General features: G+C 39.0%; 1 protein-coding gene across 7 annotated transcripts in view; it reads left to right on the top strand.

Moving 5' to 3' along the window:
• Positions 1-24128, top strand: part of jmjd1cb (jumonji domain containing 1Cb) — a 355381-nt gene that overhangs the window by 320397 nt on the left and 10856 nt on the right. For all 7 annotated transcript variants that reach the window (XM_072557943.1, XM_072557942.1, XM_072557949.1 and 4 more), the window contains 11 exons: positions 3426-3634; positions 4566-4718; positions 6966-7058; positions 7935-8062; positions 10398-10509; positions 15576-15784; positions 17419-17697; positions 18033-18204; positions 20353-20443; positions 21661-21791; positions 21884-22000. In XM_072557943.1, the coding sequence (XP_072414044.1) occupies positions 3426-3634; positions 4566-4718; positions 6966-7058; positions 7935-8062; positions 10398-10509; positions 15576-15784; positions 17419-17697; positions 18033-18204; positions 20353-20443; positions 21661-21791; positions 21884-22000 (1694 nt within the window). The remainder of the gene's footprint in view (positions 1-3425; positions 3635-4565; positions 4719-6965; positions 7059-7934; positions 8063-10397; positions 10510-15575; positions 15785-17418; positions 17698-18032; positions 18205-20352; positions 20444-21660; positions 21792-21883; positions 22001-24128) is intronic.

Raw genomic sequence — 24128 nt, 5'->3', positions numbered from 1 at the left:
TTGAAGATAGGACTTCAAAGGAGATGAGGAGGTGCTATACCAAATTGGCTATCTCACTGGTTGTAAAACCACTCAGTGCCAATGTCTTGTGGTCTTCAAGGGTGAAAATATTGTCTTGTACAAAATATGCCACATGGATATCTATCTTTTGATAAGGAAAATAAAGTTTATTAGCTTTCCACATTGGAAAACCTCTGGATTACCTATCTTAATTTATTTTGATTCATTCATGGGAACATGAGTGTCGTTGGCTGGCCAGGATTTATTGCCTGAACTAGTTGCCCTTGAGAAGGTGGAGGTGAGCTGCCTTCTTGAACCATTGTAGTTCACGTGTCATAGATTGACTCACAATGACTTGCTTGATAGTACTGTTGATGACACCTTCCATCACTTTTTTTGATGATTGAGAGGAGACTGGAACAGTAGTTCCTGATGAAGGGCTTTTGCCCGAAACATCGATTCTGCTGCTCCTCGGACGCTGCCTGATGTGCTGTGCTTTTCCAGCACCACACTCTCCAACACTAATCTCCAGCGTCTGCAGCCCTCACTTTCGCCTGAGGCAGTAATTGTCCAGGTTGGATTTGTCCTGCTATTTGTATACAGGACATATCTGGGCAATTTTCCACAAAGATAGGTAGAAGCTGGAATTGTACCTGTTCTGAGCTTGGCGAGATGTGTGGCAATTTGTGGAGCACAAGTCTTCAATTCTGTTGACAGAATGTTGTCAGGGCCCATAGCCTTTGCAGTACTCAGAGCCTTCAAATGTTTCTTGATAGCATGTGGAGTGAATCGAATTGGCTGAAGACTGGTAATTGTGATGTTGGGGACCACTGATGGAGACCAAATTGGATCATCCGTTTGATACTTCACTTTTCTTCTGTTATTATGGAGTAAAGAAACAGATCCTTCAGTCCAACCAGTCCATAACAACCATAATCCCAAAGTAAACTAATCCCACCTGTCTGCACTTGGCCCATATCCCTCCACTTTTGTTTTATTCAAGTACTTATCTAAATGTCTTTTAAACGTTGTAACTGTACTCAAATCCACCTCTTCCTCTGGAAGTTCACTCCACACGAATCATTGGCTATGTAAAAAATGTTGCCCCTCATGTCTTTTTATAAACCTTTCTCCACTCACCTTAAAAATGTCCCTCTTAGTCTTAAAATTCCCCTCTCTAGAGAAACGACAGCTGCCGTTTACCTTATATATACCCCTCATGATTCCTGGCTGAAGATTACTGTGGATACTTCAGCCATTTTTTTTGCATTGATCTGTTGGGCTCTTCCATCATTAAGGATGGAGATATTTGTGGAGATTCTTCCTTCAGTGAATTGTTTAATTCTCCTTTACCATTCATGACTGGATGTAAGAGGACCATTGAGCTTAGATTTGATCTGTTGGTTGTGGGTTTACTTGCTCTATCTATCATTTGCTGTTTATGCTGTTTGGTATGCAAGTAGTCCTGTTCGGTCGCTTCACCTGTAAATTGTTGACACCTTATTTTTAGAAATGCCTAGTGCTGCTCCTGGCATGCCCTCCTGCACTTTCCACTAAACAAGGGTTGATCCCCTGGCTTGATGGTAGTGGTTGAGTAGGAGATATGCCAGGCCATGAGGTTGCAGATTGTGCCAGAGTACAGTTCTGTTGATGGCCCACAGTGCATCATGGATGCCCGGTCTTGAGTTGCTAGATCTATTCATAGTCTGTCTCACGGAACACGGTGATAGTGCCACCCAACCCAGGGGTGGCATGGTGGCTCAGTGGTTAGCACTGCCGCCTTACAGCGCCAGGGACCCAGGTGCGATTCCAGCCTCAGGCAACTGTCTGTGTAGAGTTTGCATGCTTTCCCCAGGTCTGTTTGGGTTCCCTCTGAGTGTTCCAGTTTCCTCCCACAGTCCAAAGGTGTGCAGGTTAGATGAATTGGCTGTGCTAGGGTAGAGGGAATGGGTCTGGGTGGGTTACTCTTCAGAGGGTTGGTGTGGACTTGTTGGGCCAGAGGGCCTGTTTGCACACTGTAGTGATTGTTCTTCTAAAAAGCATGATGGAGGGTATTCTGAATGTGAAGGCAGGACTTCTGACTGTGTGGTGATGACTCTTAGATCTGTCCATGACAGCATTAGTATCTGTAGCAGCAGACTGGTAAGGGTGACATGAAGCATGCTTTCTGCCTCTTGTTGGTTCCCTCACCATCTGGTGTAGACCCGGTCTAGCAGTTTTAGGACTGGACCAGCTCAATCAGTAATGCTGCTGCTGAACCACACTTGGTGTGGGACTTTGAAATTCCCCACCCAGAGTATATTTTGCACCCTTGCCACCTTTCCTGCTTCCTTCAATTAATACAAGTTGATTATAATCATGTGGACACTGTATTTCATTGCACTAACTTTACATTTCCAGAAGATGGAAAGAAGATTGTAAGAAGTCTTGGTGAGAATATTTTGTGGCCTCCATTGTCAGTATTATGTAGCCAACATTTTCAATCCATCCCAACTTCTAGGCTATATCATACCCTGAGTCTTTTTCAGTATATTTGCAAATTATTCATGTGGAAATATTAAATGTACATTGGTGCAAAATAATTGCGTCCTTTAACTCTGGGCTTTTCAAGTCAAAGAGTTGCTGTCCATCGTGACCAGAGTGCACTGATATGTTATAATGAAGTACTTACAAGGTGGATGTTAGAACCTGAAAAAGGATATTTAAAAAAGCCATTTGGTGGGGAAAAAAAATGAACTGGAAATGGAAACAAATTGTTATGTTCATGTATTGGTGTTTATTTTTCATGGCAACAGATTACACCACTGTGGTAATGTGATTTATCTAGTAATCCAGAGACCCAGGCTAATCCTCTGGGAATTTCAAATCACAACTCTTCATGGTAGCAGTTGGAATTTGAATTCAGTCACTACATCCAGATATACAGTCAGGCCACATTAATGCTAACAATGAAGCTATAATTGATTGTCGTAATGACCCAACTTTACATGCATGTCTTTTAGTGGGGGAACTCTTGTCACCTTACCTGGTTTAGCCACCTGTGACTCTAGATCCACAATAATGTGGTTTAATCTTAAATGGCTTTGAAATAGAAGAGAAAGTTCGTCAGTTCAAGGGCATTTAGGGTTGGGCAGCAATGCCCATATTCCATGAAAAGAAAGTGGCCTTGAAGCTGACAGTGTAAAACCATTCAAAGTAGAATTGTGCTGGTACTTGAAAATGAACATGCTGAATGCAGGAAAGGAGAAGGAAGTGGAATTAGAGTAGATAACTCTAATTTAAGGCTGAGTTTGCTCCTCTGTGCTTTAATTTCTGATAAATAATTTATAGCCAATCAAATCAATAAGCTACCAGCTATACAGTTGTTGTCACATATAATGTGTAAAATGATTTCACTAAATTTACCCTTTTCTCTACTTTTTCAGACTGGCATTCAGTAAGAATGCAGTTTTAAGGATAGATGGATTTTCAACTCCAGATCAGTACGATGATGAAGCAGTAAACCTGTGGTTACCCGGTGATTCCATGGATTTGGACATAGAATCTTCCAAATACATTTTGAGAAATATTGATGATACTTTTTATCAAATAGAAACATCTGAGAAGACTGCTATGAGTTGGCTTAAACATGATGGTAATAGTTTGCCTCTGTTTGGGTTATGAACTGGTTATACAACATACATACTATGCGTGATTTAAAACTTGCTGTAGTAGAAGTGTTAGTGTTTACATGTTGATGGATTCAAATTCTTGACAACTTGTGTTGCAAGTTGGATATCTCAAACATAGTGCTGTAGTCTGGTTTCAAAATATTGGGTTGAATTTTCCCACTCCATCAAGGACAGGCTGGAAGGAGGGATCGCTGGCAATATGGCAGAGGAACTAAATGTCTTTTCACCACCACAACATACTGCCAGCACCAGAAGGTTGATGCTACCACTCACTGAGCAACTGCTTACATTGGTGTTGGTATGGTTGCTGACCTGCTGAGGGCTTACTCATTGTACCACCTCACCTGACCATGACCACAAAATGCCATCCAGGGTCCCATGCTCATCAGATCCAAGTTGGCTCCCATTTTATGGCTTCAATAGCATGACTTTTCTGTCAATTGTGTGAATCATATTGACTTTTTAAAAATGCCTGTTTTAAATTAGCAAGTTTTAGAATTGGGGATTGATCTTGTGATTTGCAAAAGTAAATAAATAACAGATGAATAGTGCAAGTAAGTTGATTTGTCAAAATTCCCATTGCATTCATATTTAAATAAAATCTGTATCAAACAGTACATCTTTATATCCCCTTTTATTTTGCCCTTTCTGACTATGTCATATGTGCTCTTGTGTATTTTTTCTGGTTGGCAGAATTTCCATCTCAACATTTCTAACATTTTCCAGAATGTTTAAGGTGCATTATTTTTCTTACAACAGTTTATACCTTGTCTGATCATCGGCTTTGGCTGCTTTTTGCAGCAGTTTAGATTACACCATGTGCAAAACTAGTGAACTTTCCCCTATAAAGTGAAAGTTTCAGCGTACAGTAACAGTGTTTGTTTTGTGTTTCAGCCAAAATAGCCTGGAAGAGAGCAGTAAAAGGAGTTCAGGAAATGTGTGATGCATGTGAAGCCACATTGTTTAACATCCATTGGGTTTGCCAGAAATGTGGATTTGTGGTCTGTTTGGACTGCTATGAAGCAAGGGGAAGAAGGGGTTCTAAAGGTCAGTTTCTGAATTGATCTGTGTATTTAAAAAAAGTGTAGGCTGTGTTCATACACTGTTCAGTTTCAGCTGTGTTAGTGCCAGCACCAGAATACCCTTTGCTAACATTTTGTGAATTTTCAGTTTTTCACACATAGTATTTTGCTGTGTAATTTGTTCATAATTCCCGGAATTCAATGAAATAATGTATTCATCAGTGTGTAGCGTTACCCAAGTGTGAAAAACTATGTGGTGCTAGTGCAGTTTTATCAAAATTACGTCAAGATGTATGAAATGTGCAATGCAATTGAAATGTCTGTTCAAATTTTTAGGTATAGTGTAGCATTCATCTTCCGTTGACATGTTACAATGCTCTTGTTCAAGGTCAGTAGCATCCAGTGTTGATTAAAAGGGAATGTTTTTAGATAGCAAAACACTTCTTCCACTTCCATAAAAACGCAAGTAGTGAAGAAACTGTGTGGCTACATCTGTGAAGAATGAAACAGAGTTATTTCAAGAATTATTTGACTGTTCTTTGGTCTTTTTTATAAACATCATCATTCTTCTCCATCTCTCATAAATTTGTGAATGCTGTTATTTTTAATTTCCTCAATCTCATTTAAAATAACAGTAAATCATAAATACAATCATGAGGGGCATGGATATGATAAATAGACAATGTCTTTTCCCTGGGCTGGGGGTGTCCAGACTAGAGGTCACAGAGAGAGGAAAAATTTAAGAGACCTAAGGGGCAACGTTTTCATGCAGAGGTTGGTGTGTGTATGAAATTTGCTGCCAGAGGAAGTGCTGGAGGCTGGTACAAATGCAACATTTGAAAGGCACCTGGATGGGTACATGAATAGGAAGAGTTTAGAGGGATATGGGCCAAGTGCTGGCAAATGGAACTAGATTAGGTTAAGATACCTGGTCGACGTAGGTTGGACCGAAGAGTCTGTTTCCATGTTGTACATCTCTATGACTCATATTGACAATGTGGCTAGCTGTGAATGTATACTCTATGCAATTTCTCTATCCTGGCCAAAATTGTCACTTCCACAAAACATCATCAAAAAAGATCATTTAGTCACTATATCATTGTTGCTTGTGGCATCTTGCTATGTGGGATAGGTATCTATCTTCTTTATTTATGATATGGAGATGCTAGTGTTGGACTGGGGTGGACAAAATTAGAAACTCACACAAGACCAGGTTATAGTACAACAGGTTTATTTGGAAATACTAGTTTTCGGAGCACTGCTCCTTCATGAAGGAGGACGTGAAAGGCGATACAAATGCATGTTCACTTTCTTCAAGTTTCATGTAACTAATTTTGTCAGATAATAGCACAAAATAGCAATTTCCTGCAATACTCAGCCTAATATTGTTGGACATTTTCTTTTTTTTCTTTTAACATCTAGAATTATGATTTGCTTAATCGATGATGACATTTTGTGAGATTTTCCCCTCTTTAGCATATTCTCTGCAGTTTAGCTGGTAACATCCATTTGTGCTCGTGTCTTTATATTGCATATTCACCACAAATGCAGTATACCAATTTATTGAATTTCCATGGTCACGATCTGAGCTATCTCTGCAGCTAAGCTGCAAATTTGTATATCACATTGAGAAAGGTCCATTGTGATGTTCATCCTAGTTCATGGGGTTGGATTTGTAAACCTGTGTGACGTCAGCTGAAATGTTTTGACAGCTGGAATTCTCTCATTTCCGTCTGGCACTACATATGCTTTCAACCATGTACTCCATACAGAGATGTTTCTGGACAGTACCTAAGTAGTATGAATTGCATCTTCCTAGCAGGTACTTGGACAATAGCTGCTGGGTTTAGTTTAGAGGCACTTCCTACTTAATCAGGGATCACCAGATTGGTGATCTTACCTTTGTTTTTTTCTCTATTTGAACAAATGTTGACTGCAAACACCCCCCATTATTTAAATAGTGCCTGAATCATAGTGGATGGATGTTGCTGAGAACCATCTAGTTTCATTTTTTACTGAGGTAAAATTTAAGAACTCTTAAAGTCACAGTTTAATATTACATTGTAACTTCTACTCTTATGCTTCAAGCAAACCCATTCATGGATTTATATGGAACATTTGCTGTTTTCATCCTTCAAAATGCACTTGTCACTGATGCAAATGTTGTGATTATTACAACTACGTGTTAGATCTTGTGTTCCATCAAAGAAAATTCTAACAAGTATATAAATAAGGAAACCCTCAACATATTTGTCTTATTTTGTGATTGTAGTCGATAAGGAACTCTATGTCTGGTTGAAGTGTGTCAAAGGCCAAGTTCATGATACAAAGAACCTGATGCCCACGCAGATTATCCCAAGCACTGGTAAGATTCCAGCAAAGTGTATTTTGGGATTATTTACTCAAGTTGATCAGAATGGTTGTAACATATTGTAACTTAACACAACAAAAGGTGTAAACATAAAGGTTTTTAAACACAAATTTCACATGAATTATTTTGTGTGTTTTTATCTCTTTAGTGTACGATGATTGCACTATAGTCAGACATGCTCTGTAGGGAAAACTCTAAATGCTAAAGGCAGTTTGAAAAATAAACAGCAAACACCCTGTTTAATGGAAAAGTATTGTTTTACACCAGACTGCCATGTGAAAAGATATTGAGCAATGTGTTACACTTCAGATTTTGTTCTCATACTGGATGAGGTCACTTTGAAGACTCTTCCCTCTCATCCTTGGTCCTTGCCTGAGAGGCATTGTGATTTTGGATGTAGGTTTGCTCACTGAGCTGGAAGATTCGTTTTCAGACGTTTCATCACCATACTAGTTAACATCTTCAGTGAGCCATCGGACGATGCACTGCTGGTGTTTCCTGCTTTCTATTTATATATAAATTGGAAACCCAAGGAAACTCGCACATATAAATAGAAAACAGGAAACACCAGCAGTGCTTCGTCCGGAGGCTCACTGAAGATGTTAACTAGTATGGTGACAAAACGTCTGAAAATGAACCTTCCAGAACTCAACTTGAGCTACAAATCTTCTCAAAACTTGCTAAGGCATTGTGATTCTCGGATTAAACTTTCATTAGAGCAGCCAGTTGTCCTTTTGGACTAAGGAAGCCTTGGCTTTTCACAGGTTATATAACAGAGGTTGTTACCTGGCTCATTTTTGTTGATGTGCACACTTGCTTCTGCTTTAGAGAATATGCATACTAAATGATAATGCATGTTCTTTATTTTAGTCTTAACAGATATTGGAGACATGATGCGTTCTTTTGAAGCTAGCTGGGGAATTGTTCCACATGATCCCTCTACTAGTGAACAAAGTGTACAACTTGCCAAACTCTGCACAACTAATGGGATTTCACAGGTATAGTAAATGTGATCAACAAATGAGCCTAGCCTCATGTAGCATTTGGTTGTAATATTCAACTTGCTAAAATCCAGGCATTAAATCACTGACATTGGGTATTCCGTTTAACCTGGCTAGGTGCCCCTTGCAAGAGTTTGAAACAGAATGGGAAAGCATCATTGCAGACACAGATTTAGAGGTTATTCTAGAGTTAATGATGTAACAAGCATGTGAGTTGTGATCAGATCCTTTCCTTGTGATAGTGTCATTTGCTAAGATAAATAAACTGCAGTACTCACATGAGCTGTGGATAAAATGGATTCAATCGAAGCAGGAAGATGATATTTTTACTCCAAGAACTTCATTGTTCTCAGATTGCATTTGAAAATAAACTCCAAAAAACGAATGTCATTACAAATCCCTTAAATTTACTTTTACATGGCTAAGTTGGCAGATGAAGATAAAAACACTTAACTCTCAAGGTTCATAGAAAATAGATGCAGGAGTATTCGATTCAGCCCCTCAAGCCTGCCTCCACACTGCTTCCACACTGTAGGGATTTTATGATTCTGTGGAGCTAGTGAAGCTACCATTTGTCTACCTTTGTCTGTCTGTTACTTGAGCAGCAGGTGCTGTTCTTGGTGGCATTGTTAGATCTGAAGATATATTGGCCATTACCCATTCCTGTACCCATTATTTTGCACTGTAGCCCTATTTGATCATCTGCCTTGTCTCTTTACTTATTTCCAATCTGTCTTTTGGATTTGACCTTGTTTCTTCCTCTCCTGGTTCTCTGTATATATTTCTATCCCTCTGCCATTTTCACTTTAACCCCTGCAACCCCCTGGACATCAGTCCTGGTTTTGTTTGTGTGCAACCCATCCAGATTGCTTCGGTTCCCCTAGAACCAGTTCTAATGTTCCAGGAATCTGAATCCCTCCCCTTAGTATAATCGCTTTAGCCACATATTCATCTGAGATATTCTGCTATTTCTACTCTGACTAGCACGTGGCACTGGAAGCAATGCTGAGATCAGCGCCTTTGAGGCCCTACTTTTCAACTTGCTCCCTAAATCTTCCTATATTCTACTTTTCAGACTATAGCCCTTTTTTTTTCATATTATGTTATTGGTACTGAGGTGTATTATAACCAGTGGACCACAGGCTGTTCACCTTTCCACTCCAGAATGTACTGTACCATTCCAAGATACACTTGACTCTGCTATTTTGGAGTCTGTTTTGGGGCCCCAGAAACGTCTACCTATTCCCCTTATAGTTGAATGCCTCTTTTACTGTACCCTTCCCACACATTCCTCCTCTTCCATGCTGCAGGTGCAAACGTGATGCAACGAACTTGGCTGTTGATACTTTTTTCTGAGTCCCCCCCCCCACTTAGTCTTAACCTGTAGAGTGACCACCTCTTTGTATGTGCTAGCCACTGTTCACCTTGTGCATGTTCCACAGTGTCCCCACCTACTGTTCCATGTCTGAAAACTGGGTTTTCAGGAGCTGCAGTTGGAGACTGTTCCTGTACATGTTCTGGTCACAGGTACTGGAACTGTAGCCAACTTCCCACATCGAGGGGGAGGATTATACCATAGCTTTGAGATCTCCTTCTGTGACATGCCCCTTTAAATTAACCCCTCTCATTGCTCTTAACATCAAATATCATTAATTACTCTACAGCTCTTCTTCTGAGACCTTTGCACTGTAGCCCTTACCATTAATAAACCCAAAATAAAGACCTTACAAACTGTAAGCGATAAAAATAATATAAATACTCATGTGACCTTACCACCTCATCAGCTGCTTACTGTTGCCCCAGGCCACCTTTGACACTCATTTCAGACTGTTTCAATGCACTGCTGAGTGTGGGACTCCTTTGCAGGACAGCTTCACAGTGATGCTAACTGTGTAGTCTTCTGTGAAGTGTTCTCTGCTCTCATGTGCATATAAAAATCTGAACTTTGAATTATTCAAGGTTGCAACTCTAACTATTGATAGACAGACAATAATGAAGTTTACAGTCTGTCTCCTTAAGTGCTAAATGCCTTAATTAGTTTCTTATATCTTTCTCAAACCCAAGGAGAATGTCTTGGTTTGTTTTTAGACACTTTTCCCAAGTTCTCAAAGTTTGCATTTAAACCCCTTCCAGACTGCAAACTTAATGTCATTTCAAGTTCTGAACAAATTTTTCATATTAAATACCCAAATCTCTGTTCCCAAACTGTATTAATAATATGTTGGTATCATTATTAATTTTTAATCTCCCAATCAAGGCACACAGCCTAATTTGGATTTCAGTTTCTCAAATTAGTTTCTTATTTCTTATAATTTTTGTTGTTTGATTCTAGGGTGTCCTAAATCAGAATACCATTATCTCAGTGGCTAAACAGCCCTCTGCAAGTGAAAATCCAAAGACCAATGGCAGCTCCACCAGCCCTCAGAACAACATCACGACTGAAAGTAAGTTTGTACCATCTGATTCTCCCTTATGTTGGTTGACATACCTAGTGGGACAGAAAGCCAAAGAAGAAAGGAAAGGTAAAAGGAACAAACTAAAAATACTTGTCTTCACTTCTGACTACCAAAATTCTAGCTAGAAAGTTCAAGTAGCACAAAAGGATCAAAATTGAAATCCTTGTACATTGCTTCTGTAGTTAAGCGTAAGAACTTGTGGATTTTTTCCTGTGGATATCACTCTCAAACCCAAGGAGAATGTCTTGGTTTGTTTTTAGACACTTTTCCCAAGTTCTCAAAGTTTGAATTTAAACCTCTTCCACACTGCAAACTTAATGTCATTTGAGGTCATTTCAAATTCTGTACAAATTTTTCATATTAAATACCCAAATCTCTGTTCCCAAACTGTATTAATAATATGTTGGTATCATTATTAATTTTTGATCTCCCAATCAAGGCACACAGCCTAATTTGGATTTCAGTTTTATGGATGCCAAGAAATTCCACGAGGCCCCTTCTGAGCTCTGAAATTATTTGTTATTTATATAACAGGATTGAGATTTATGTAAAGACAAAATACTGCAGCTAATGTGGAAATCTGAAAAATAACTCAACGATATTGGATGTACACAAAGTCAGGCAGCACCTGTGGAGAATTATAAGTTCAGATTTGTGACCTTGTTTGGACTGGAAAGTCAAATGCATGCATAATACATCCAGTCGCAGGAACAAAGGGTGATACAAACAATAGGTTAGGTCAGTGATAAATTGGAAAACCCGAAAGATTGAATGATAGAAGGGATTATTGAGTAAAGCATAAAGGAGCAGTTAGGAGTCTAGTCAAGAAATAAAATAGCTGTCTAAAGAAACTTTACATGACATCATTGTCTGTACCTTGTATCTGAAAAATAGGAGCTCTTGTTGTGATCTGAAATTATCGATACTGAGTATGAAAGTTTGCTAAGTGTAATATGTTCTTTCACACCTTGAAAATACTTTTAAATGTGCTTCAAAGTGCTTTATGTGGAATTAATTCTTTGAAGTTCTAGAATTTGCTTGGTATTGACAAATACAATAACTGTTTTCCATGAACAAGATCCTACCAATATGATGGATAGCTATCAATTAATTTTTGATGGTGTTAGTTCAAGCAAGAAAATTGTTAGAGAAGCTTGGAGTTAATTCTGTTTGAATAATGACCTGTTGAAGTAAGATACTCATTTGAATGACAAATTTGGCCAATACACAAATTGTTGGGAAAAGCCCCATTACCTTCTCAGTAGAGATGAGAATACAAGTTGAGCAAAATAACAGGTAGTGGATTTGATCGTTGATTTTCTTTTTTTCCTGCCCAGTCTATATCCATAATTTACTGTTGTCGTATTTCTCATTCTGTTTTTGGATCAATTTTATTCTATAATGCTGAAATCCTCCCATAAAGTTTTAAGCATTTTTTCCCACTTTTAAGACAATAAAATGATAAGACATAAGCTTTAGGAGCGCAATTAGACCATTTGACCCATCGAGTCTGCTCCACAATTCAATCGTGAATGATATATTTCTTAACCTCATTCAAGTGTCTTCTCCCGTAACTTGATCGGCTTACTAATCAAGAACCCCTCTATTTCTGTCCTAAATACATTCAATGACTTTGCCTCCACTTCTATGACAAGGAGTTCCACAGATTCACCATCCTTTGGCTGAAGAAATTCCTCCTCATCTCAATTCTAAAGGATCATCCCTTCACTTGGAGGCTGTACCCTCGGGTCTAGTCTCACAGTGGAAACATCTTCACGTCCACTCTATCCACACTTCTCAGTACTCTCCAGGTTTCAATGAGATCCCCTCTCATTCTTCTAACTCTCGAGTATGTTGTCAGAAACTTCAACTGCTCCTCATATGATGAGCCCTTCATTCTCGGGATCATTCTTATAAACTTCCTTGGACCCCCTTCAAGGTCAGCACATCTTTCCTTGGACACGAGGCCCAAAACCGCTCTCGGTATTACACTTTCGATCTGACCAGAGCCTTATGCAACTGCAGCAGCACATCCCTGCTTTTGTTTTCTAGCCTTCTTGAAATGAATACTAACATTGCATTAACATTCCTAACTGAATCTGCAGAGAATCCTGAAGTAGGACTCCTAAGTACCTTCGTTTGTCAGATTTACGAATCCTTTTCCCATTTAGAAAATACTCTAAGCCTCTATTCTTCCTACCAAAGTACATACATTTACACTTTCCCACTAATTCCAGTTGACATGCCTTTACCCATTCTCCTAGACTGTCCAAGTCCTTCTACAGCCTCCCATTTCCTCAACTCTATCTGTCCTTCCAGCTATCTTTGTGTCATTTGCCAGCTAAGCAACAATGCCCACAGCTCCTCTGCGACCATCACTGACTCCAGTGATTCCTGAAAGATCAAGACTTAGGAAATTGTTAGCTTTTAATTCTAATGATTTGGTCAATACCCATTCCCTGGTGATTGTATTCGTATTAAGTTGCTCCCTCCCTATTTATGTCTTAATTTAAAAATTATTTTTGGGATATTCTATTCTCTGTAGAGAAGGCAGATGTAAAATATCTATTTGATTGATCCACCATTTCCTTAGTTCTCATTTTCAATTTCCAAAATCTCTGGAGGACCAACATTCACTTCACTTACTCTTCTCCTTTTTAATTACCAATGGAGCTTTTAATAGCCATTTTAATATTTCTAACTTTGGCTTTTACTATAATTTCTCTTTTTAAACATTCTTTATTGCTTTTTATCCAATCTTCTGACAGCCCTCAAACTGAATGTGAAATTCAGACATGCTATGATCAATGTCTTAATTAATTAATTAATTCTGTCTCATTGCACATTATCAGAGTTGGAAGAGTCTGCTTTCTGGTTGGATGTAAAACATACTGTTTTAAAACACTGTCCGGAAAACACTAACTTATTTTCGAGACTGCATTTGTCAACTGATTCATCCATTGCTTATGTAGATGAGAATCACCCAGGACTATCACTGTACCTTACTCTCAATCCCCCATTATTTCTTCTTGTTTGCTCGTTTTCTGGTACATTTACTGTTAGAGACTCTACAAAATATTTCCACAAGTGACTTTACTCTTTCTTGTTCTATCCAAACTGGTTCTACGTCTTGATCTTTAGAACAAGCATCATCATCTCTCTATTGCAGTAATATCATCTTAATTGAGGGAGCTATCTCTCTGCATTTTCCTAGCTTTCCGTACTCCTGAAATGGCATACACACTTGAGTATTAATGTGCAAGCCTTTTTTATCTTGGAGTCATGTTACTGTAATAGCTAAGAGAGCATACATATTAACCCACTGGAGCTATCAATTTATCCATTTTATTACGAATGCGCAATGTTATTTTATTACGCTAATTAGATATGGAGCACTCAGTTCTTTTTTTTTGCTATTTTTGCAAACTCTAGCTTTGTGCACTGACATGTTCTGATTTCATTTCCCATATTGCTAACTTGCACACTTGCACTCTTTTCAGTTTATCATATCTTCCCTCACTTGATCCCTTTCTCCCAATATTTACTTTACTCCCAATATTTACTTTAACACCCTCTTTACTGCCTCAGTTGTATGAGTTGCCACAACACTGGTTTCAGCATGATTCAGGAAAGACCAGCTGTTGCTTTCCCTAGTGCCAGTGCTCATGAGTTCAAATTCATTTTTCCAGCATGCATTTGTTCTCCAATCTTATTTACCTTACGTTCAATTTGCTCGTGTCTCTAGTAATAATCTGGAGATTATTAACTCCTGTGGTTTTGTTTTTTAATTTAGCCCCTAACTGCACACATTCCCAGTAGAACCTTTTTCGTAGTTGTATAAATGTCATTAGGAAGAACAACTGGACTATAACAAGTGGACCCTCCCCCTCATACTGCAGATTCGTGTCCAATCCAAAGCAAATGGCAGCAGGCATATAACATGTCTTCTGGACTCTTGCTGTCATCTGCGAGAATTGTGTCTACTCCCCTACATAGCTTTTTGCTTCCAATATATTTGTTATTATGTCCTCAACCACCTTCTCTTCCTCTCCTCCCCCTGCCCATACATACATACATATACACACACACACAAAAATGGTATCTTGCTCATTGACTGTGCAGCCCACATTTTCAGCCATGCTGATTGGAAGAACCTCTGACTTGATGGGTAAATGCAAAGATTGAGACTCATTCATTTTTATCTTCTTGATCCTATATTTGCATTCACTTGTGTCCGTAATCACAAAGCAAATGAAAATAAAGACAAACGTAAAGATTGTGACAACCAGGGAACTAAATATCCAGGTACCCTTCCCCTATTTGTGTAACAGTGTGACATTCGGCCTCCAGCTCAGTGAGCAGAAGGCCCTCAAGCCACAGTCACTTATTACAAACGTGTTTACCTTGGATCTTGCTTATGTCCATAAATACCTCTATCCTGCAGCTGCCACATATCACCATCCTAATTACTTTGAGTTCATAACATTTCTTCAGGAAAATCAATAAATTCATGTTTCTTGGCTTGTTTGCAATTATATTCTTCTTGTTTCAGAAATGTTCTTGCACACTTAAAATTTTCTTGTGAAGATAAATAGGAAATGCTCATCAGGCAGTCACTCATCTGCTTCCTGTGATGCCACACCTCAATTTTTGTAACCTAACTGGCTTCTGATGGTGTCTACCCAGCTCAGGTCTTCCTGTGTTCTCTCACCACTTTTTTAAGACATGTTCTATTCTTTCTGATAATCCTGTGTTAGTATAAAATGGTACAGGCTGGGCAGCAGGAAAACTAATTGTCCATGAACAAATCTACAAAATCAAATGCAAGTTAGAATTTTAGTATTCTGTGAAAAACCTCTACAGTTATACAGTTTATGTCAAAGTTTACATTATCTGTTAGTTTTATATATATTGACAGTGAAGTTTAGTTATGACTGTCAGCTTGTTTTAATAATTCTGCATATGAAGTCACTTGAATCTGTTTCCTTGTTCTGGTATTATGCCACTCTATATCTGCAGGACAAAATACCTATTTTCCTTTGGTTTGGTTGCAGAAACCAAAGAACTACCTGTGTCCAAGGCAGTGAAGGTTAAATTAAGCCAGCTTGATAAAACGGAAGATTGCAAAACTACTGCTGTGTGTTTCAGTAATGAACATGGCTCAACTCTACGAGATTTGCTTACCTCAACAGCTGGAAAATTGCAGTTTGGCTCAACTGATGCTGGCATTGCCTTTGCCCCAGTCTTCTCTGCAGGAACCCCTGTAAATATTGTTGCATTTTATAATAGTGGTGCATGAGTTTGCTTTTCTACAGTACAATCATTTATTTATGTACATCAATTATATCAGGGAAATGGTGTAAACTAACAGAACATAGGTAGTTAATCAATAAGCTAGCATTGCCTGTACTTAGAGATTTTAGGTGCAAATTTGATCCATGGTCACTTATTTAAGAGTATAAAATGAGTTTGATGCAAGTAATTCAAGTGAGAGTGGAAATGGTTTGATATGTGGGAAAAGTACAGCAGGTCAAGCAGCAACAGACGTTTCAGGTCAGAATGTTACATCTGTCAACTCCCCTTCTCCTCTGATGCTACTTGACCTGCTGTGCTTTTTCCAGCTCCCCCTTTGTCCACACTGACTCTCTAGCATCTGCAGTCCTCACTATCTCCAATGGTTTGATAGAACAATAATCATGGGAGATGTTAATCTACCTATGACCTGTAAAAGACGGAAGGTCAAAGGTAGCCTGAATGAGTTCATAAAGTGCCCTCTGATCTTACACTATCCCATGAGAAGAAACATCTGTCAACATTTACCCCATCCAGCCCCTTAGAGTCTTAGATGTTTCAGTGCGATCACCTCTCATTCTTCTGAATTCAAGTGAGTAGAGTCCCAACCTATTCGACCTTTACTTAGATGACAACTCATCCGTTACCATGGATCATCCTTGTGGAGCTTCTCTGAATTGCCTCCAATGAAATAACATCTTTCCTTAAATAAGGGGACTGAAGTTGTTTAGTAGTCCAATTGTGATCTCCCCAGCACTTCGTATCACCTCTTATCCCCATTTGCTGTTTCCTTCTCATGAGCAAGTCTTCTAATTTTGCCAGTGTACTATTTCCAACTCTTTGGCTTCTTATAACTTAACCATTTGTGAGGTATCTTGTCAAACAACTTTCATAAAGCCATGCTGAACCTGCTTGATTAGGTTTCCAAATGTTCTGCTATCACTTCCTTCATAATGATTCCAGTACTTATCCAACAATAGATGTTAGGCTAATCAGCCTATAGTTACCTGCTTTTTGTCGTTTTCCAGTTCTCCAGTACTTCTCCAGAATGCAAGGGTTTTTGCACTTTCTCTGAGGCAACTTCTTTTGAGATTTTAGAAAGTAAGCCATCAAAGCCTGGGGTCTTATCTGCCTTTAGCCCCATTAGTTTGTCAAATACTGCTTCTCTAGTGATGGACTTAATTCTCCCACACATCCTTCAGTTTTAATGAGATGTTTACAGTATCTTCCATCATAAAGACTGGTGCAAAATATTTATTTAACTTAGAGTTATAGAGATGTACAGCACAGAATCAGGCCCTTCAGTTCAATTTGTCCATGCTGACCAGCAATCCTCAATAAATCTAGTCCCATTTGCTGGCATTTGGCCTGTGTCCCTCTTAAACCCTTCCTATCCATTTACTCATCCAGGTGCCTTTTAAATGTTGTAATTCTACCAGCCTGTACTTCTTCTGGTAGCACATTCCATACATACACCTCCCTCTGCGTGAAAACCATTGCCCCTTAGGACTCTTATAAATCTTAGCCCTCTTACCTTAAACCTATGCCCTATAGTTTTGCACTGCGAGTCATAGGCAATTCTTGTCTTTTTATTTTTCTTTTTAGACTGGGAGAGGAGCAAGAAGCATGCCAAACCTCTTGGATGACATAATTGCATCGGTAGTGGAAAATAAGATTCCAGCAAGTAAATCAGTGAAATTATGTGGAAAAGAAGAAACAAAGCAGAATTTACAAGAAACCAAAAAACTCAACACAGAAACAATCAGCAAAAATCATTCTGAAGTACCACATTCTTGGCTTTGTGATGGATTTTTACTCTGGCTCCAAGATCCTAGAAATCCCAACAATTGGAAGATATTCAGGGAATGCTGGAGACGTGACCAGGTACAAATTGATATTCAGGAAGTAAAAGCAAATGTAAATGATTGAAGCATTACCAATGGGATTAGGATTGTGGCCGTTGATATTAGATATATTATTCTTAAACCACTTCAAGATAATGTTATTACAGTATCAATAAATGTATGAATAAGTGAAAAATTAGACATTGTTCCCTGGTGTTGCAATATTAGGAGACATTCAATTAAGCAAGACATGGTTTTATTTATTTGGAAATAAGAATCTGATGCAATTATGTTCAGAAACTGATTGATTAGAAATTACACCAAAATTGTTCTTCAAAATATTCTCTTCATTCTCTCAAAAACTTTATTTTTCAGCCTGTTCTTGTATCTGGTGTGCACAAAAAACTAAATTGCAACATTTGGAAACCTGAAAGCTTTTGTGAGGAATTTGGAGACCAGAAGGTTGACCTAGTTAACTGCAAAGATGGCAGTATAATCTCTAACACAAAAATTCAAGACTTCTGGGATGGTTTTGAAGATTTAACGAGTAAGTGTGGTATCAGTGAGTGATTCAGTACTGTTGTAGTTATAGACAATAATTAAGCTACATTAACCGTTTGGATTCTTGATTTAATTGACAGAGTTTTTATTTGCTTTCTCACATGGAGTCATGGAGACGTACAGCATGGAAACAGACCCTTCGGTCCAACTCGTCCATGCCAACCAGATATCCCAAACCAATCTAATCCCACCTGCCAGCACCTGGCCCAAACCCTTTTAAACCCTTCCTATTTATATACCCATCCAGATGCTTTATAAATGTTATAATTGTACTAGTCTCCACCATTTCCTCTGGCAGCCCTTTCCACATATGCACCACCCTGTGCGTGAAAACGTTGCCTCTAAGTCTCTTTTATATCTTTCCCCTCTCACCGTAAACCTATGCCCTCTAGTTCTGGCCTCCCCCACCCCAGAGAAAAGACATTCTCTATTTACCCTACCCATGCCCTTCATGATTTTATTAACCTCTGTAAGGTCACCTTTCAGCCTCCGACGTTCTAGCGAAAACAGCCCCAGCCTATTCAACCATTCCCTATAGCTCAAATCCTACAACACCGGCAACACCCTGGTAAATCTTTTCTGAACACTTTCAAGTTTCACAACATCCTCCCGATAGGAAGGAGACCAGAATTGCACACAATATTCCAAAAGTGGCCTAACCAATGTCCTGTACTGCCGCAACATGACCTCACAACTCCTGTACTCAACTCTCTGACCAATAAAGGAAAGCATACCATACACCGCCTTCTCTATCCTATCTACCTGTGACTCCACTTTCAAGGAGCTATGAACCTGCACTCCAAGGTCTCTTTGTTCAGCAACACTCCCTAGGACCTTACCATTAAGTGTGTAAGTCCTGCTGAGGTTTGCTTTCCCAAAATGCAGCAACTCGCATTTATCAAAATGAAACTCTATCTGCCACTCCTCAGCCCATTGGCCCATCTGATCAAGATCCTGTTGTAATCTGAGGTAATCTTCGCTGTCCACTACACCTCCAATTTTGGTGTTGTCTGCAAACTTACTAACCATACCTCTGATACTTACATCCAAATCATTTACATAAATGATGAAAAGTAGTGGACCCAGCCCGGATCTTTGTGGCACACCACTGGTCACAGGCCTCCAGTCTGAAAAGTAACCCTCCAGCACCACCCTCTGTCTTCTATCTTTGAGCCAGTTCTGTATCCAAACGGCTTGTTCTCCCTGTATTCCATGAGATCTAACCTTACTAACCAGTCTCCCATGGGGACCCTTGTCGAACGACTTAGTGAAGTGCACGTAGGTCATGTCCACTGCTCTGCTCTCATTAATCCTTTTGTAACTTCTTCAAAAAACTCAATCAATTTCGTGAGACATGATTTCCCACGCACAAAACCATGTTGACTAACCCTAATCAGTCCTTGCCTTTCCAAATACATGTACATCTGTCCGTCAGGATTTCCTCCAACAACAGGCCAGGTGAATTGGCTATGCTAAATTGCCCGTAGTGTTAGGTAAGGGGTAAATGTAGGGGTATGGGTGGGTTGCGCTTCGGCGGGGCGGTGTGGACTTGTTGGGCCGAAGGGCCTGTTTTCACACTGTAAGTAATCTAATCTAATACCCACCATAATGTCAGGCTCACCAGTCTATAGTTCCCTAGCTTGTCCTTACCACCTTTTTAAATAGTGGCACCACGTTTGCCAACCTCCCGTCTTCCACCACCTCAACTGTGACTGTCGATACAAATATCTCAGCAAGAGGCCCAGCAATTACTTCCCTAGCTTCCCACAGAGTTCTAGGGTACACCTAATCAGGCCCTGGGGATTTATCCACCTTTATGCATTTCAAGACATCCAGAGCTTCCTCCTCTGTAATATAGACATTTTTCAAGATGTCACCATCTATTTTCCTACATTCCATATCTTCCATGTCCTTTTCCACAGTAAATACTGATGCAAAATAATCATTTAGTATCTCCCCCGTTATGTTCAACTATACTTTGTTTTCTAAAGGCAATTGTAAATCAAATATTTTGAAGTTTACAAAAACTTTTGTTTGAAAATAGTTTTTGATAAGAACCAAAACAGTTGTGCTCTGGAAGTTTAATACATTTATATTTTCTCTGAAATAATCAAAATCTTTATTCTTTGTGTAGAACGAATCAAATCTAAAAATGGGGAATCCATGTTACTGAAGATGAAGGATTGGCCCTCTGGTGATGATTTCAGAACTGTGATGCCTTCCAGGTAAAAGCTACAACTGAAAATGCATTTGGAATTTTGGCTGACAGCTCTAAACTTCTAGGAGATAGTGAGGTCTGCAGATGCTGGGGATCAGAGTTGAGAATGTGTTGCTGGAAAAGCACAGCAGGTCAGGCAGCATCTGAGGAGTAGGAAAATTAACGTTTTTGGTCAGAGCCCTTCATCAGTCCATTCATGATGAGGGCTTCGGCCTGAAACATCGATTTTCCTGCTCCTTGGTTGCTGTCTGACCTGCTGTGCTTTTCCAGCAACACACACTCAGCTCTCACTTATGCCTAGTTGCATTGACACACTTTATTTCTTGTGCTCTTTTAAATCGTTATGCAGCTTGTATAATTGCAAGTGAATTTTAGGTCAGTGGTATTCTGTGACTATCTGTAACTTTAGATAGTTGCAAAAGGCATAAGATATATGTTGTCATCACCTTTTTCCCTCTGGGAGATGTGCTACTCGCATCATAGGTAAAGTCAAGAACTCAGGACTTGGGAAAAGAGAATCCCTTACCCTGCATGTGACAAGGTGTGCAAAATTGTGTGCAGCCTTGACTTTTTTTTTCAGTTAAACAAGTAGAAAAGTATAGGAAGAAATCATGTATCCACTTCATTGCTCTAATCAGCATGTCCCAAAGTTTCAAGTAACGCATCTAACTATGAGAAGTTTAGTCTGTTCAGCAATCTTCATTTCAATTGATCCGCCAGTAATGTTGACATAGCTATCATTGATTGGCTGGAAGGCACATCTGATTTACTTATGGCCTTTTAGGGAAGGAAATCTGCCATCCTTATCTGGAATGGCTTACACGTGACCTCAGACCCATGATCATGTGGTTACATCTTAACTACTCCCTGTCAAGGTCCAGTAGCTTAATTGAAAAGCAACTAAGAGTGAGCAACAAATATTGGTCTAACCAGCAACATCCGCATGACTTGAAAAAGTGGTATTGTGAGAAACTTATTGTATTAACACTGCTTTATAAATATAATTAGATATACTTTGAATTTTGTACTCTATTTTGTTGTAACAGCTTCCGGTATCGTAATTTTATGATTCAGTTGTGCGAATAACCTACTGTTATTGTGCTACGCAGTTAGTAAAACATTTTTTGGTGTGATGATTGTCATCAATATTCTTCAGTTAAGTCATTATTATGTCTCTTTTCCAGCACTTAGAGAATCTATAAGTTTTTTAAAATTTCTTTGCAGGTTTGATGATCTTATGAAAAATTTGCCACTACCAGAGTATTGTGATCCAGAAGGAAATCTGAACTTGGCATCCCGAATCCCAAGTTTCTTTGTACGACCAGATTTGGGGCCAAAACTATACGGTGCTTATGGTGAGCATAGAAAGTTAGTACACTATCTACAATAATATGGTTAACTGGTCGGAAAAGACTAATTTCTAAATTATTCCTTTTTTTTTAAACAGGGCAATCAACCATTAAGGAACATGGAACGACCAATCTCCACCTAGACATTGCTGATGTAATCAATGTGCTTGTTTATGTTGGTGTGCCAAAAGGAAATGGGAACAATCACAGAGCAGGTAATTTCTCAAAGCTTCCTTTTCACTGTGAGCCGATGGATCTTTTCATCGCTGCACTGTTTTCAGTGTCTGGCTGTCCGTGATATAGAATGGAAGAAGCACTCATTTTGAATGTACTGAGAATTGGGAATAGTTTGCTGTAGCAGGAAAGATTCTAGTAACATACCTTGGTTTACATACACCTTCACCTCAGATCTCAAATGTATTCCCCTTAAATGGTTTCTCAGTTAGTTAACTCTGATTTGATGGACAGTAGCCAGCAATATGTAGTTCATGGACCTGGATTTGCTGAAATGACACGCACTGTTATTACAGTGGAAACCACAGAATCAGAGAATCACTACAGTGTGGAAACAGGCCATTTGGTCCATCAAGTCCACACAGACCCATCCCTTTACCCTATAACCCTGCATTTCATATGGCTAATACGCCTATCCTACACATGGCTGGACACTATGGGCTATTTAGCATGACCAATCCACCTAACTTGCACACCTTTGGACTGTGGGAGGAAAATGGAGCAGTTGGCGGAAACCCACACAGACGTGGAGAAAACATGCAAACTCCATACAGACAGTCACCCAAGGCTGGAATCAAACCTGGATTCCTGGTAAGGTGAGGCAACAGTGCTAGCCACCGTGCCGCCCCAAACCTTGCAAAAAAAGACTTCCATCTTTATTCAAAACGTTACCTAAACTGCTAATTATCTTTCTGGTTCCCTAGAGACTCTCACTGAAATGTTTTAAGGCTAATTATCAGAAGCTCTAGACCCCATTAGAATTAGCACGATCAAGTTTGTTGAATTAAGATTATTGCAATTGCCATAGTCACTTTGATTATTACAGATTGGTGCTAAGAATCATTGCAATAGTTCAATTGCATAGTCAGTTGCTGACTATTGACCTGATTTAAGACTTAATTGAAATCTTAAAATTCAATCAAATAGTAAAATCATTGTTTGAGAACCGGCACATGTTAATTTCATCAGGTTGAAAATTTTAATACTTCGTGATCTTGCGTGTTCAGCATGGATTGCAACTGAAAATGAAATATGATTTGGGATTGAATAGCTTTCTGGCAGAAGCTTTATTCATTTGCATCTCATTTATAATTTATATTTTTTAATATGTATAATGGGTTAAATACAAACTGATGGCTCCAATTAAACCAGTTGAATTTACCACTAGAGCATTGGGTGGTACAATATTCCTTGGTGCCCAAGCACCAAAAGGCACTTCTGCCAATGATGGAGTGATAGAAAACAGGGATACACAAGAGGCCAGAATTGGAAGAAACATGGATATCTTGGATGATTATAGAGCTCAAGGAGGTGAAATGGGAGGTTAGAAACATGTCAGTAGCTGATAAGGACATAAACCAGTGACAGCATCACCTCCAATCTGGCAACTTCTCTGTCAACATCAAGAAGTATAATACTGTTTGATCCTGCAACTTGAGATAATTAAGGTGAGGCAATACCTACTCACTATACAATTATGCTCATCAAGGTGACACTTCACCAATATCCTAATGAATTGCATGTGAAAAACCATGAATTCCCTGCTGCAATCTTCTGAACAGGGCACCATTTAGAAATGTTGTTGAAGCCAAAGAAGATCTGATTACATAACTCAGTTGCCAAATAGAAACTCAGAGCAATAGAATATCTTGGGAATTGACCCTAGCAATATCATACAATTCTTTAACATTCTGAGTTGACAGAGAAAAGCCAACATGTGCACCAAGAGGTTTAGTATCTATAAGTGTATAACTGAGATCTGTGCAGTGCGTTCAACTTATCCGTAGATGCTGTTTTAGGACTTAACAATTGGCAATCTGACAATCCAGCAATATTTTATTGTTCAAAAAGGCTCTTTTGACTGATATAAGTTCTTGTTTTTAAACTTTAATCCATCAACACAATTAATGGTCAGATCTAGAACTGATGTGAGGAGGCCTATATAATATATTAAAATTCTGTGATACTGTATAAGCTGGTCTTAGAACTAATGAACTTTATGTTTAATACTCTGAGAGCATTTCAAATGTAATTCATTGGCGCTGAATTGCTTTGGGATGACTTGGGGCACAAGAACGAGGCTATAACGATTCAGTTTTTGTTTGCATA

Source organism: Chiloscyllium punctatum, chromosome 38 (genome assembly GCF_047496795.1).
Source record: "Chiloscyllium punctatum isolate Juve2018m chromosome 38, sChiPun1.3, whole genome shotgun sequence".
Classification (NCBI taxonomy): domain Eukaryota; kingdom Metazoa; phylum Chordata; class Chondrichthyes; order Orectolobiformes; family Hemiscylliidae; genus Chiloscyllium; species Chiloscyllium punctatum.
This window is presented reverse-complemented; position numbering and strand designations above follow the sequence as displayed.